This window comes from Enhydra lutris, unplaced genomic scaffold (genome assembly GCF_002288905.1).
Source record: "Enhydra lutris kenyoni isolate GAN:26980312 unplaced genomic scaffold, ASM228890v2 scaffoldscaffold21, whole genome shotgun sequence".
Taxonomy (NCBI): Eukaryota; Metazoa; Chordata; class Mammalia; order Carnivora; family Mustelidae; genus Enhydra; species Enhydra lutris.
In genome coordinates this window covers 4,672,098-4,687,217 of record NW_019154105.1, presented here as the reverse complement: position 1 = coordinate 4,687,217, position 15,120 = coordinate 4,672,098, and the positions used below count along the sequence as shown (strand labels likewise).

The following is a 15,120-nucleotide window of genomic DNA, read 5'->3' as shown; positions in this document are numbered from 1 at the left end:
TTCATAATGGAGCTTTTATTATTATTCAGGTATGATGAGGCCAAGACTTGAGGAGACAGCTGCCCCTGAGAAGCATGTGTTACAGTTCCCAAGAGGACCAGGGCATGGCACGCTATGCAGGGGCCATGCCAGGAAGCACCAGGGTTGGTCAAGAGGCAGAGGGTGTGAGGGGAAACCATGAGTGAGAGCCTTTATTGTGATTCTGTGGGGAGGAACAAGTGCTGTCGTGTGGCAGCTTAGGATTGGCTAGTTGGAGTAACCGCGGTGGGCTTCAGGGTGTTGGGGATGTCTCCAGTTGGAAGGGGAAATAGAGCCCCTGGTATGAGCCCTAGGAGAGGTGATGGGTGTGGGACTTGGGACTGTCTAGTTAGCTTATGAAAGGCATGATCCCAAGCTAGTCATTGACTATCTCTAGGAATTGGCCAGATCTGGGAGGGCCATCTTTCCAGGATTTGCAGGACCCCAGATGCCAAAGCATCAGAAATACAGAAAATAAAAAGCCATGATTCATACACTGTCCACCTGTGGGAACTGAAGAGAATATCCCCTTTATTTTAAAGATCTGATGTAAGGAAGCAGAAATGCCTTCTTTTTCTTTGCTTCCACATTCCTTCTTACACCTGTGGGTACTTGTACCATAGCCCTTGATGGTAATAATTACTGCTAAGATTTATTAAGTCCTTACTATGTACTCAGAACTGTCCTAAGAATTTTACACTTTACATGTATCAAACCCAACTGGTGTCCACCACACCCCACGTATTATGTATAGTTTATACTCATTTTATACATGAGGCAGTAGGAATCTTGAGAACTTACATGAATTAGTCGAGGCCACAAAGAATTGTGATGTGATGCTCTCACTCCCTCTACGATTCTGGTGACTTGCTTGTGTGTCTGTTGGCGCAGCAGGTTTGAGCACATCAGAATGTTGGACGGTTCTTCTCACCTGTGTCTGTCCCAGCTCTAGTAGAGAGTAGGCACCATGTAAACCTTTGCGAGTAAGTAAAGCTTCCAACACTGTTCTCTATAATTAGAGCAGCCTGATAACAGTCTGTTGTCTCCTGATTGAGGAGGAGCTGTCCTGAGGGAAGGAGACCTGCTTTATGGCTTCCTGGTCTTCATTTGACATTCTCCGAGAATGGAACCTGAGAAGAAAGAAACGTATGACTGTGCAAATGGTTATTTCTGCTTCGTGGCATTTGTGCCTTACTTAATCTGGGTCCCACAGATGCTTGCTTTGCAGGATATGGCCTTTAGAAAGAAGTATGTGAGATGTGTACCCTGTCCTTGGGAAAAACGAAACCGACGTGCACAACTTATTCCAACCCAGAAATGTCAACAGGAGAGGGAGCTACTGCATTTGTCATACGGTGACTTTCCTAATGGTCTCCTCTGCTTTATCCTTCCTCTTTCTTCCAGCTTGTCACCAGTCCTGTTTCAGGTGTGCTGGGAAAAGCCCACGTAACTGCACAGCCTGCTGGCCTTCCCAAGTGCTGTTGGATGGCCAGTGTCTCTCCCGGTGCCCAGATAGTTACTTTAACCAGGAAGGCAGTTGCTCAGGTAAGTGTGTAACATGCTGGGGCAGGTTCCCTATGCCGTCGTTGTGTCTTGGTCAGCCGCCAGACTCTGTTATTAAAAATGTCATTAAAAATACCAGGGGACCAGGGTTAGGCTGTAAATCCTCGTCTTGAATGTGTTAGGGGAGGTGTGAGGGGAACAAGTGAAGTTCTGCTCTTCCAATAGGGGAGTATGGATGAAGCGAAAAATTGGAGTCAGCTTTTCCCTGCGCATACAGGGAGCGATGGACTCAATGGGGTTCATCATGGAGACAAGCTACTACGCACAGGTTCTAAGGTATCTGTGTAGGACCAGGCACTTGGCATTAACTCGGTAGTTCTCAGCCCCACTTACCCCGGCTACAGCCTGAGAGAGCAACAACAGGGAGTGATATTTAATTTTATATTTGATGTGTCGGTCCAATATGTTTTTAACGACATCTTTATACTTCGTTGACAGAGATTCTAGAAATTACTAGTTGAGATTAGTTCAGCGTTTTATTGGAATTGACAAAATACTAAAATTTAAGCACCCTATTGTAGCGCTGTGTTTTTATGTATCTACAGAAGAAAAGATAAGACAAAACACGTTCTATCATCATTACTATTTTATTTCTAAAAATAGACCGTTGAGGCCCACTTATAGGAAAAAGCCAATTGTTATAAAATTGTATGACATGTATTTCTGGAGTCAGGAAACATGTAGTTTTAAGTACACAAAATATTTTTTAAATAAATTAATACTCGTTAGGTTCACCTAAGCCTCAAACTCCAAAGAGGAAATCCAATGTAAACAGAAACGTAGACGACTGAAGATCAGTATTATATTTCTTCTGGAATTTTCTTTTTCCAAGTACATTCTTCATCTCTCTAGGCTCTGGATGGGTCGCTTTTCTTTAAATACTGTATCAGGCTCAGGGGGAATGTTCCTGGTTTCTTTGGGGTTGGGGTTGTCCTTGAAGACTGTTGTCTGTTCTTGCGTGCCCTCATCCTAGCCCAGCTGGTTGTCCTATGTGTGAAATTGGTGGGGGGTTAAGTCTGAGCAGCTCCAGCTCTCCTCTATGTATGCCTCTGCCCGCCTGCAGTCAGCAGATGGCCAGTGTCCTGAGTTGGCAGAGCACCCAGGTCACTGGAAAGCTGGCAGGGAGGAAGAACCGGGAGGTGGAAATCATCCTAAGAACTCGAGGGTCTTTTGGACAGGCATTTTCCAGGGTAAGAGCCTCAGGAATGTAGGAGGGGTGATGGCTAATGCTGGCTTTCTTATCAGTAGTGCATTTTCTTACTTGCTTTATTTATTTGTGCGGGTTTTTTTCTCTTTCTCCATAACTTCTTATCTCCCTTTGGCCTCTCGCCAGAAGAAGTGAGAGGCAGTTGACTGTACTTGAAATCAGTGCCTTTGCTTTCCACCAGCTCTGTGCCAGAAGGGAATTCTTTGTCATTGGTTCCAGCAATCTCTGCCCAGCTCCGGTCCCTCACCTCCCCTCCTCTTGGAATCAGACAGGCTTGGACCTCCTCGTCCTTGGCAGAGAAATCCTTCTCCCTCCTTCCACGCGCTCGCCCCTGCCGCCTACTTCGGCAGCAGCAGCGCAGCTGCAACCTTCTTCTACTTGTTGCACACGGGTCTTTATTGCTGCACCTCCTGGGACTCACTTGTTTTCAGGGTGGTGCCCCTTAGTACATGGGTGCTTTTTCTGGGGAAACAGAGCTTTGACTTCAAACCTGGCTCAAGGTAATGTCCAAGAAGTAGACTTACTGCTCTCTGTATTTTAATTAAGTGTTGCCGCTAACACAACGTCTCCAAATGGAGGCCTGAAGGGAGAGCACGGCTGGCATCCAATACTAGAGAGGAGTATTGGTGTTCCTGGCTGTGTGTGGTTCCCCTTTGCCTGCCAGGAATTCTGAGAAGCCAAATGTCTCCTTCTGCTCCCTGTCCAGCTCTTTGAATCACACGAGTATTTTAACAAGAAGGAGGGAGTCTTACCACTCACCTTCCTGCTTTGTGACCTTCATCTGAACTTCTCACTCACCTACGTTGGGATGGTTATGCTGGGCCCTCTGGAATGTGCGGCCAATTTCTCGAATTTTTATGGTTCTAGATTCCATGTTCTGTTCATGGACAGTATCTTCATTGACACCAGAAATGTCGTCCTCTGGTTGGGCCTAAGGGTAGGCCAGGCTTGCTCAGGAATCTTCAAAAGATGTTTAGTGTCTGAAGTCTGCTCCTCTTGTAATTTGTGGCGAGCCTACGTACTACATACATGTATTTACATGCTGAGAGGCTGATTCCAATCCTGGCTTTTGTTTCTCTCCCTAGAATGCCACCCCACCTGCAGGCAGTGCCACGGCCCATCGGAATCTGACTGCAGTTCCTGTCACCCTCATGTCACTCTTGCTGGTGGGAGCTGCAGGACCAGCTGTAAAGAAGAGCAGTTCCTCAACCTGGTGGGGTACTGCACCGGTGAGTGGGAGCTCCTTCGTAGTCATGGAATCCACTAGTCAGAGGCTGGGCTTCTCTGTGGCAGGCTTAAGATGTCTCTCCTCTATTTGTCCTCTGTCGTCAGATGAAGAGCTCCTTTTTGGGAGGCATTTGCCTCAGGTCTGGTAACTCACTTTACGGCTTCCTATGAGACATTCAGTAGACATTTGTAGATTCAAATGGAATCCTCTGATAACACTCTTGAACTTCCGGAAATAATTCAGAACCTCATATTAATGGAGACTAAAGTGTTGTTGATGGTACCTCACATGCACGTGGCATACTTCAGCTTAAGACAGCAACGCGTGGCTTCGCCCCCTCGAGAGACTCTCCCTCTGGTTTGCATTGTGTTCTGCCTCTTGCTCTGGACAACTTTTGCCATCAGCCCTAGGCACAAACATTTAGGGAGGTTAGCCTAAAAATAAGTCAGTTGTCTCAGGAGATGGGGTTTTTCCTCCTCATTTTAGAGCTCCGATTTCAAAGAGGTATATTAGGAAGGTAACCTGGAATTTGGGTAATGATGAAAAAGCTACATAGTGTTTTGTGTTCATCCATCCATTCGTACAACAAATATCTTTGAGTGTCTATTCATGGCCAGATGCTCAGAAAACAAAAAAAGGAAAGAAAGAAAAAAGAAACGTGAATGAGACAATGACCCTGCCCTCAAAAAGCTTTAGTCTAGAGAGAAGAATTTACAGACGAGTGGGTTATTACATATTTCTTGACTCACTTCTCCATATTGTAGGAGAAACTTGAAGAGATTTGCCTGCAGCAGTTTTTGTCACAGCTCTGAAGGGCTTGACTGGGAGGCATTGTAGAAGCTACTGGGAAAGGTGAAAAAGCTAGGATCTGGTCAGTTTCATGTTGGAGAAGTTGATCTGTCTGTAGGCCTTGTCTTTGGGCAGGGCAAGGTATGGTCAGTTGTCTAGATCGTAGTATGGAGCGAGCACAGTCAGTCTGGGACTTAGTTGTCCATTTTGGTGGGTGGGGACACAGGAAGTCAATGACAGTCCTCCAAGTGTGGCTGGTAGTACCATGGCCCAGGGTGACCCATTCCTTTTTGCACATGACCTTAGCTGATGACTAGACATTGGGGTCCAGGGTCTATACCATAGGAAGACTAAATTGCCCAGAGCAGGGCTGCAGCTGAAAAGATGCCGGGATTCAGGGTAAAACCCAATGGTAAAGACAGCAAACATTTTAGGGGCAATGAAAAGTAGAAGCTCAGAGACAACAGCCTTGAGACTAATGAGGAACCCCACAGCTGTAGGGTGTGAGCCTCTTACAGTACTGCCACTTGTAGTCAGGACTGACTTGGGAAGTGGGAAAATTGGAGGCATAGTGCATACCCTTAAAGAGGAGTCTGGGAATGTCAGGGGCTGACTGTAATTGTAGTTTGTGAGCTTGAGTTCAGCGACTACTTCTTATGTCAGGGTACAAAGGGGCAGCTACCATGAGAACTGAGAGGTTCTCATGGTTTAAGTACATTTGCAGGTATTTACATAGAACCAACAAGGTGCTCAGTTGCAATTTGAGGAGACACAGAGATCTCTCACGCTACTTAAGGAGATGAACCAAAACACAATTGCAGTTAACAAATAGTACAGAGCAACGTACGGATAATAGCACCAACAGGCAGTATGGCTTGTAGGAGTTCAGAGGAGGGAGAAGTAAAAGATATGAAGAGCATTGTGGAGAAGGTAGAAGCTCAGATTCTTCCTGAAGAATAAGATTTGGTCAGAGGGAAGGTAGGCAGGCTTTCTGGGTGTGGCTCCCCAGGAGACAGGCCAGACAGGTAGAATAGGTGGGTCATTCACAGCTAGTGAGTGGTCCAACCTGGCCAAAGAGCATGGTTTGTGTTAAGACATATTAGATGAAATGGTTGGAAAATTGAATTTAGAACCAGGGTACAGAGTGCCCAAAGTTCTAGGCCGAAAAGTTTGAACTGAATCTTGTGGGCGATGAGGCCATGAGAGTTTGGGAGGAGCCTGACGTGACTGAGGGTGTGGTATGGCAGGAAGTCTGCCCGTCTGTGGAAGACGGACTAGAGTGGGGAGAGGTTGTACTCAGAGGAGTTAGAAGGGTGGATCTTCATGATGGTTTCTCTATTTCCAACCTATTCTGTATGTGGACCCTAAAAATTTTATGCTGGGGCATATTTTATAAGTAAATGTTTATATAAGGAGATTGGAAATGTTTACGTTTTAATGAGCTCTGTTCTCTCCAATGTCCAGAGACCTCTTTGATAGTAAATTAGGTGATTAGGAGTCATATTAATTTTTTAAGGCTAATAGGCAACCGTTAGAATAAAGAATCATGGGACTAAGCTAAATCACGCTGGGAATCCTCAGCCCTAAAAGAATTCCCACTAAAATTGGCTGAAAGGGACAAACCTTGGCTGTCCTGGGAATTAGGTTTATTAAATAAAGGCTTTAAGAAAGGTAACCATTGTCTGGTGCTTGGAATTCTTTGTTGAATAGACATTGGAGGTGTATGTTTGTTACAGAAAAATTTGACCAGTAATTTCAATGGTTGATCCTTCAAAGAAGTGCACGGACTCCAGAATTTACCTTTTCAGTTAACATATGCCCCTTCCAAACTCCTCCCACTTCTCTCTGTGGCGTTGTCATGAATTCATTCATTTACAGCTTCATCAAACACAGTCCATGCTGGGCACTGTGCTGGTCTCTAGGGATGCCCATATGAATAAGGTGTGGTGCTTATATTTAAGAAATGTACCATGTAGTGGAAGAAGGACATACGTGTTGAATGTGATAGTGCTGTGGATATGAGATGAGAACCTGTGGGACAGAACTCTAATCCCCACTGGGTGTGTGTGGTGGGGTGAGTAGTGAAGGCTTTCCGGAGCGTATCACAATGGAGGTGATTTTGAAAGATAAGTAAGAAGCAGAGGGCTTTGAAGATTTGGAAAGAAGAACATTCCAGAAATGTTCCAATGGGACATTGGAATGTCCCATTCCTTGGCCCAATCAAATGGGCCAAGGAATACTATCTGTTCAGGCACCAACAAAGAAGTAAGCAGAACGCCAGCTCTGAGTGTGGGAGTGGCGGTACCTAGAGCGGAAGGAAGGAGGGTCAGGTCAGAAAGGCCACCTTGTACATTCTGTTTAAGGAGAATGTACTTTGTCATCAAGACTGTGGAGGTCTCTTGGAGGTTTTTATGGAGGGGAGTGTCATGGTTGCATTTCCATGAAGAGAAAGATCCATAGAAGATTGTGTGGAAGAAGACAAGACGGACATAAGGTCCTTAGGAGGTGGTTGTAAGAATTCAGGTGAGAGATGAAACCTTTAATGAGAAAGTTGCTGAGGGGATAAGGGAAGGGGGGGATGGCTCCACCGAGAATTAACTCTATGTTAGGTTGACCTGTGTGAGATTGCTATTTTGTGTGCACAAATGATCAAGTAGTGGAAATTTTATATGGTTCAGCCTAATGGAAGCAACAGATGGGCAATGTTTCAGCCCAGGGGACTAAAGGAAAGGGAGTTTGGGGGATGATTTCAAGGTTTCTGGGCAAATAAATTTGAGGAGTGGGAGTACTATTTACTTGGAGATGATGTGTCTGAACTGGACAAATTGACTTTGGGGTGACCATTGGACAACTAGGGGTAGCTGTCCGGGAAGAGATTGAAGGTTTAATGAACATAATTTCTTTCTGTAACCACTGGGAGCTCATCTGCTATTTCCATTTTACCCTGAACCTAAATTCCTGGAACATTTTTGTAACTCAAGTGTTACTTAAGTCAGGTCATGGTTAACCTCCTGGAACATTTCAGTGACTTTTATCTAAACTCAGGAAGGTGTTAGGAGGAGTCCTGTGATGATAGAGAAGGCAGGAGATAATCCATCACATGCCGTGCTGTCAGTGGAATGCGTGTTCGTCAGCCTGGGGAAATTCTAGCCCCTGGAGAAGGACCCTCCCTGTTCCCTCTATCGTGTGTGAGCTTTGCAGGGTGGTAGGATTCATGCACAGGATTTACTCTCTAGCTGAGCTGTACCTAAGATCATCGTCAGAGACCTCTTAATTGCACTTAGCTGTTTAAGAAAGAAAATTACATCTAATCTATCACACAGACAAGAATAAACGTATCCTGGGAACAGGTCCAAAAACCTCAATGTGTTATCACGTATGGAGATGTCGTATGTGTGCAGTTCTTTCTTCCACGTTTATCAAAGCAAATATAGTTTGTGAGATTTAGGCCAGGGCTGAAGGTTTTCAACAAAGATAAGTGAACTAAGGGAGAGGCAGGAGTGGACAGCTCGCAGCAGGCGTGGCTAAGTGCTGTGGAAAGCCAGGCTTCTTCTTCATAGATTTCTATGTGGTGCTTTATATTTTGCCCATGCCTAACCAGCATTCTCCCCAAGTTCCAAAGCCCGGGGTGCTTTCTCCACTCGTCTTTCTCAGCTAAAGTCTTTCCCCTCTTTATGAGAGAGGGTGAAAATTAAAAAGAAAACATGAGGGGAAGTGTCCAAATGCAGATGCATTAAAAAAAATGCATTGGGTTTTGGGGAGTGCCTAATGGGATGGCTGTACTTCTGAGTTCTTCTATAGAAAAGGAGGTGATAACTGGCAGTAGCAGGTGGAAGACGGGACATTGTAAACAGCTGATTGGTCAGGGTTGTAGCACCCTGGAAAATTAAATTTTGTTTATGCAGTAATTTTTAAATGCTCATTTGTTTATAAATCTACACCAGACCATAAGCAAAAGAAGACAGGTGTTAGTAAAGCAATATTATTCTGTGCATTTTCATATCGTATTCCACAGGACTTGAGTTTTAAGCAGCGGTTAATAGATACTGTATGCGAAAAAGATTCTGGCTCAATAAATTTGGGAAACTGTCAGGTAAATAAAGTTAAGCACCTTTCTTTATTGCAGAACTTAGAACCCTGAGCAGGCACATGGGCATTGTGAATCTCTGAGATGAATGAGACTGAACATCATTTCTCGAACATTCCATTGTAGACCCTCCCCTTTATTTCCTAGAGCCTCTCAGAGCTTAGCAGTGGTTTGGAGAACAATCTTTGGGAAGCCCTGCCATGATTTTAATATATTTACAATTTATTGGTACTCCCTAAAACGTAAGATACAATAATGAGCCAGTACTCAGATTGTGGATTTCCTTCCATTCATCCCTTCCTTCTCTCTTCCCTCCTTCCTCTGGGCGAGCAGGGGGTCACCAAGGAGGCTTGGGTTTGCCACTCTCTTGCTTGTTGAAACGTACAGGAGAGTAATCAGTACTTCTCTCCTGGTGTTGGGTCTGAGAAGTATTTGCTCTCTGAACCCGAGTGAAGCCATTTGTTGACGAATTAGCAAACCTGTTAACATTTTTCTTCCAAATCATAAAAAGAAAAACGTCTAAGTCTTTTCCATGGTTTTCCCCACCTGTTGCATCATTTCTGAAAGATGGGGCTCTAAAAAATGGTGGAAAAGTTGAAATGTAAAATTAAAAGCAACAAATGCTCATTTTGCAACGTGCTGATTCAAACACAACATCGAGCGATGAAAACCCAGTTGGAGTTGAACGTAACGAAGAACCTGGGAAGGAGCCCCGTGTGAGCCAGCGTCCCAGCTGTCCGCCTCCACACACGGGGACTTGGAGCCAGAGGTGAGAGCCAGCTCTGTTCTACAGCAGCTTCTGTGTGGGGGCAGGTGCGTCAGCACAGCTCACCCCCTCGCTGGAGCCGCTCCTGCGGCCACGAGCTGCGGGGAAGGCGGGAGGCACACACGATCAATGTAGAGCAGTTCCTACCTTATTTTGATCGTCAGAATCCTGCTCATCCATTCCCCGTGGACTGGCTCAGATCCCTTCCCTTCCAGGGCCAGCTTCCTCTTGGCATCTCCCATGTGGTAATTCCGAGTGTGCTGAATGTTTCTACCAATGACCTAGTACTTGGCATTGACTAGCCCATATTCCCTGTGAGTGATCTTTTCGTGGTCTCTAATAACAGGTGACTCTTCTGAGGGCTTAGTGTGTGACAAGCCCTGTGCTAATTGCTTTGAATGCATTTAGCCATTTGAAATTTTTTAAATTTAAAATTCAGTGAATTAACATACAGTGTGTCCTTAGTTTCAGAGGTAGAGTTTAGTGACTCATCGGTTGCATCTAATACCCACTGCCGCTGCATCAGGTGCCCTCCTTGATGGGTATCACCCACTTACCCCACCCCCCACCCTCTTCCCTCCAGGAGCCACCAGCTTGTTCCCTATAGTTAGGATTATGGTTTGTCTCCCTTTCTGATTTCATCTTACTTTATTTTTCCTCCTTCCCTATGAGCCTCTGTTTTGTTTCTTAAATTCCACATATGAGTGAAATCATATAATTGTCTTTCTCTGATTGACTTATTTTGCTTCGCACAATACCCTCTAGTTGTGTCCATGTTGTTGCAAATGGCAAGATTTTATTTTTTTTTATTTTGCCATTTAATATTAACAGTGATCCTCTAAAGCAGGTAGGGATGTGACATAGGAAGGAACTGAAACACAGAATGACTAACGTGCTCGAAGTGATGGAAGTTGGAAGACAGAGCCAAGGTTTGAACCTAGACAGTGTGATTCCAGGTACAGCCGTTTTGTTGTACTCTACGATGATAAATATAGTTGATTCTAACAACAGGCACTCAAGAACAATTTTTTGATTGACGGATTAAAAGAGACTGGCATGACAAAATGCCTTGGAGAGCATTGTTGGGAAAAGTTGCAAGAACTTGCTAGTCTGTTTCAAATGCTAAGGCAGCTGTTTTAGGCTGCCATGTGTTATTATCATATATATCATCATTAAATACATAACCTTTAAAAAAAAACATTAATGTACACTAAATTTTAATAATTTATATCATTCTGCACTTACTTGAATCTTTTTCAGTGGATAGACACATGCAGCTTTTAATAGTTGCTGTCAACACCTATGTATTTCTTGGTTCATTTCTCTTAAATATCACTTAATTTATACATTTCCGTGTGTTGGCAAATATTGGAAGAATCTGCATTATTGTCATTCTTCATGGCTAACTGGCATTCCAGTATATTTGTATAATTTCCATGGAGTGGCCATTTTCCTATTGTGGGCCTGGGCAGTTATCAGCAGGAATTGGATTTACTGCTTGGCCCACCAGAGGTTGCGTGTGAGACCCAAGGCTCCAGCTGGGACTGGGTCTGGTTCTCATGGTATTGGTAATGGTAACACTGGTGTGTTTGTGGTGTTTTATACTTTTCAAAACATTTTCTCATTTATCTTTTCATTGGATCGTCCCCAGATACTTTCCTATAGAAATGCGAATTCTTACTCTGTGAGGATTCTCAGTCCAGTGACTGGCGCATAGATGGTGACCAAGAAAGGCTGTGTAAATGAGTCCCTGGAACTTGGCATCTTAGGGACTACTATAATCCCCTTCTAATGCTTCGCATGGTAATTATAGCAAGGATCTTTCTTACTGTGACCCATTTCTTGCTTCTTATCTCTCTCTTGTTCACCTCCCACTTTATCCCATCTGGTCCAGTTCTTCTATCTCTATATTTTTTCAGTTTTCTAGTGTCCTTTTTTTCTTTAAACACTTGCTACTTTATTTTCCTTATCTTCTTTTTTTGGCAATGTACTTTCTTCTCTTATTCCTCATCTTGTCACCCTGTCTCCTATTGCTTGAACTGTGAACTGCATATACAATCTCTCTCCAGAACTTTCAATGATTGTCTCCTCCTTGTTCTCCCAATTTGTGTTTTATTTAAGAGACCACGCTGTCTGTCGAAGGATGGTTGAATAGTCCAAGGTGTTTCTTTTCTTTACCTTCCAGAAAAAAAAGAACATGACCTATGCTTAAATTGTACCTTCCTAAATTAAAAAAAGAAGAACTTGTATAGATCTCCTTCATATGACTTTTCCTAAACAATATATTACCTTACAGAGAGACCTTGCTTCCAAGCTTGCGGCGTGGCAGGACTCCCAATGAAGGCAGGATTGCCGTTGTCTTTCTTCAGAACTGCAAATCTTGCATAAAAGAACACAACTGAATTTAGACCCACAGGTTATCCTCTCAGTACTAAAGATGGCAAAATTGCTATCGCTGTACTTATCTACGTTTCTTCTGCACATGTAAATCTCTGTGGTTTACATGCTGTAGGCAGAAAGGGTGACTTAGACGTAGGCAGGACGATCAGTAGACCAGTGTCCGTTCTGACTGGGCCTTCTGCACAGAAGGGATAATGGCCAGTGTTTATTGAGCATTAAGTACATGCCAGCTCCTCACATATATTATCTCATTTAATCTGGACTGCAACCCTTGGAGGTCTGTCCTGCGATTAGTAGTATGTCCATTTTATAACCCAGAAGGCAGAGATTAGAGACATTAAGCATCTTACTTGACGTTTCACAGCGAGCGAGTAGGAGAGCCAGGCAGGAAGCAGCGCCGAGTCAGAGGGCCCACAGCTGAGCGTGTCACCGGCTTCTGGGCCCTGATCTAGTTCCAGGAAGACCTTCTCTGCGTCTTGTCAGTCCTGTTATTTATAGCTCCTTTCGAGGCTTTGTCATTGGGCCCATCGTGCCTTTCTTTATGCACCATCATCCCTTCCCTCACCTCAGACCTCACTCACTCAGATCTGTTTACATCCCCACTTTCTTTCTCATTTGGAAGAATGGCATAACCTGATAAAAAAAAACCAACAAAACACTTCCTCACCTTTTCTCCTCAAGGGCTCTGCTTCTGCTTTCAGATGCCCCTTTTTCCTCATGCCTGCTTTTGAGTAAGGAGCCCCCTTACCCTGGCTTCTCTGTCTGTAGCCCGAGCCTGAGGGCCCATCAGCTTCAGGAACTAACAGGTCTTTCCTGTCAGTTAGTTGTTTTTCTGGTCACTCTTTCCCTGCCCCCACCCAGCTCCTTTCCCAGGTGGTATGTCTCACGGCCTCGAACCAGTCCTTCTTCCTGTTTTCTCCTTGGAGTCCCTGTGGAGTGCACATGGGACATTCATCTCCTCGTCTCTACCTGTCTACCTCCCGGACATCTCACCCACAGGAACACCTTACCCACAAGCACCGTCTTCATGTTCCTTAAGCCACCAGGTCCTTTCCTTCTCTCTCTCAGATTTCTTGTCCACCCATTGCTGATTTTTCAGTCCACAGAATTCACAACAGCGGAGTTAACCTGCTTCCTCCCTGCGCTAGTCCACATTGCGCACTGCCCCACCTTGCCAAGTTCAAGTCCCTCTGATTCTCTTTGGATAAAATAGTCTCTGGCCCTCCTAAGACACCTGTTGCATCTCAGGTGCAGCTTTCCTCCAGCAGATCCTGTCATGAGCATCTCGAGGGAAGTTGTCGGGTCTGACTCAATGCTCTGTCTCCTGCGGAAGCTTCCATGGTGCCTCACACCCAACTGAGATCCATACCTGTTCACTGAAGGGAACGTTTTCCTGTACTGGGGGTCCACCAAGAGCAAAGCAGAAGCTGCTGGAAGACTAGGTAGAGGCACTGGCATGCACGGAGGGGCGGTGCTCATGACCCCTTGCCGGCCGCGGGGACGGGCACTGAAACCCAGCAGGGAGCTTCGCTCTCACCTCTGACACTGCCTCCTGCCACTGCCACCGGACCACACGGTCTCCAAGAGCTCACGGGTGGGCTGGGACAAAGCGATCAGAGGCTTCCTTCCCCTCTGCCATCTGTATGCTACTTGCCGGGTTTCTCCTGTCCTGGCTCACAAGCAGTACCTCGTCCACGTTCAAAGTGGCGTTGGCATTCCGATTCCACACACGCTTCCAGCGCCCTGAGCTCCGGCGCAAAACCATTTCCTTGTTGCCTGATGAGGAGCAGACAAGTGCTGATTATCGTAACCACTTCCAAACGCGTTTAATGTGTTTGCGTTAAGAACCCGATTGACAGACAGGACATTATTAAAAACTCACTGTGTCTAAATTTGTCTTTATAGGTCATTATTTATCAGCTAAGGAGTCACTGCCCCATAAAACCAACATCCAAAGCCATTGCTTCGACAGTACACATTTACTTTAATATCTTCGAGCTTTTTTGACTTTGCTCCAAAGACGCGAAATAAGTCATTTCCCTGCCGTGCGCTCCCATCCGTCATGACTCTGGGTCATCCTCACAGTCCTCGAAGCAGAGCCTTTGTGGTTTGAGGAAAGCATTGCACGGGGATGACCACATGTAATTTCCTTACAGCTGCGGGATGACATATTAGCGGATATTACAGCTGCTGAGTCAAAATATTTTTTATCTATTTAAATTTTTAGCATGTCGACGTGCTGTGCTTATTTAGAAAACAAATGGGATCCTCTGCTTGCTTTAAAAACAAGAAATGTATTTATTTCTGCCCGAGCTCATACCCCAGTTCCAGCCTCCCTTGCAATGTGTTCATTAATTTGTTTGTTTAAGGCGCTAATTCACTGGGTTCGTTAGCAAGCGGGCGCACACGCAGACAACTGGAGTTCCGTCTGCCCTCCCCTCTCCCACATGCTTATTATATGCCAGTAGTCTGAAACAGGCTACACGTAAACAGATCCTGGGTCTCTCTTCTCTCCTTGTCACCCTTAATGAGCTTATATTTAAAGACTCTCCACTGTAATTGAAATCGTGACAAATAAGGGTTTACCGAGTAGCAAAGCTGGGACTCAGAGAGACGGCCTCAGGAACAGAGTCTGTTTTTGAGCAATTAATGGATACACACTCACCATTTAGACATATTTGAGGTTAGCCTCCCTGTTTGATTACAGACAGCAAGGTCAGATGCAAATGCCTTACCTTACAGATGGGGCTTTTAGGATGGGACGTTAATCCTTGCAGAGGCTGCTAGATTGGTGGGTTGGAAACCCAGTTCCCCTATTAGAGTAACTGCAGCCCTGGTTCAAATGAAGCAGTGACAATGTAAACTTCCTCTAGCGTATCCTCTGAAATTGTTCCAAATGTCACCGGAGGGGGAAACGGGCGTGGACGGTGCGGTGAGGAGGATTGTAGGGGAACTCACTCTGTGGTTTGCCGGCCTCTCTGAGAATACTGCTGCCGTTTTAAGGACAGTTTCTGACAGTTGTGCTCCTAGAGCGTGGGTCCAGCAAAGATCTGAATTAAGAT

The 15,120-nt window shown here is 45.0% G+C and overlaps 1 protein-coding gene across 1 annotated transcript in view; it reads left to right on the top strand.

The window, feature by feature from the left end:
* The window catches only part of LOC111149126 (Fraser extracellular matrix complex subunit 1), a 405,997-nt gene that overhangs the window by 219,847 nt on the left and 171,030 nt on the right, over positions 1–15,120 (top strand). The window contains exons 20-21 of the mRNA XM_022506058.1: positions 1,423–1,563; positions 3,874–4,017. Of these exons, the coding sequence (XP_022361766.1) occupies positions 1,423–1,563; positions 3,874–4,017 (285 nt within the window). The remainder of the gene's footprint in view (positions 1–1,422; positions 1,564–3,873; positions 4,018–15,120) is intronic.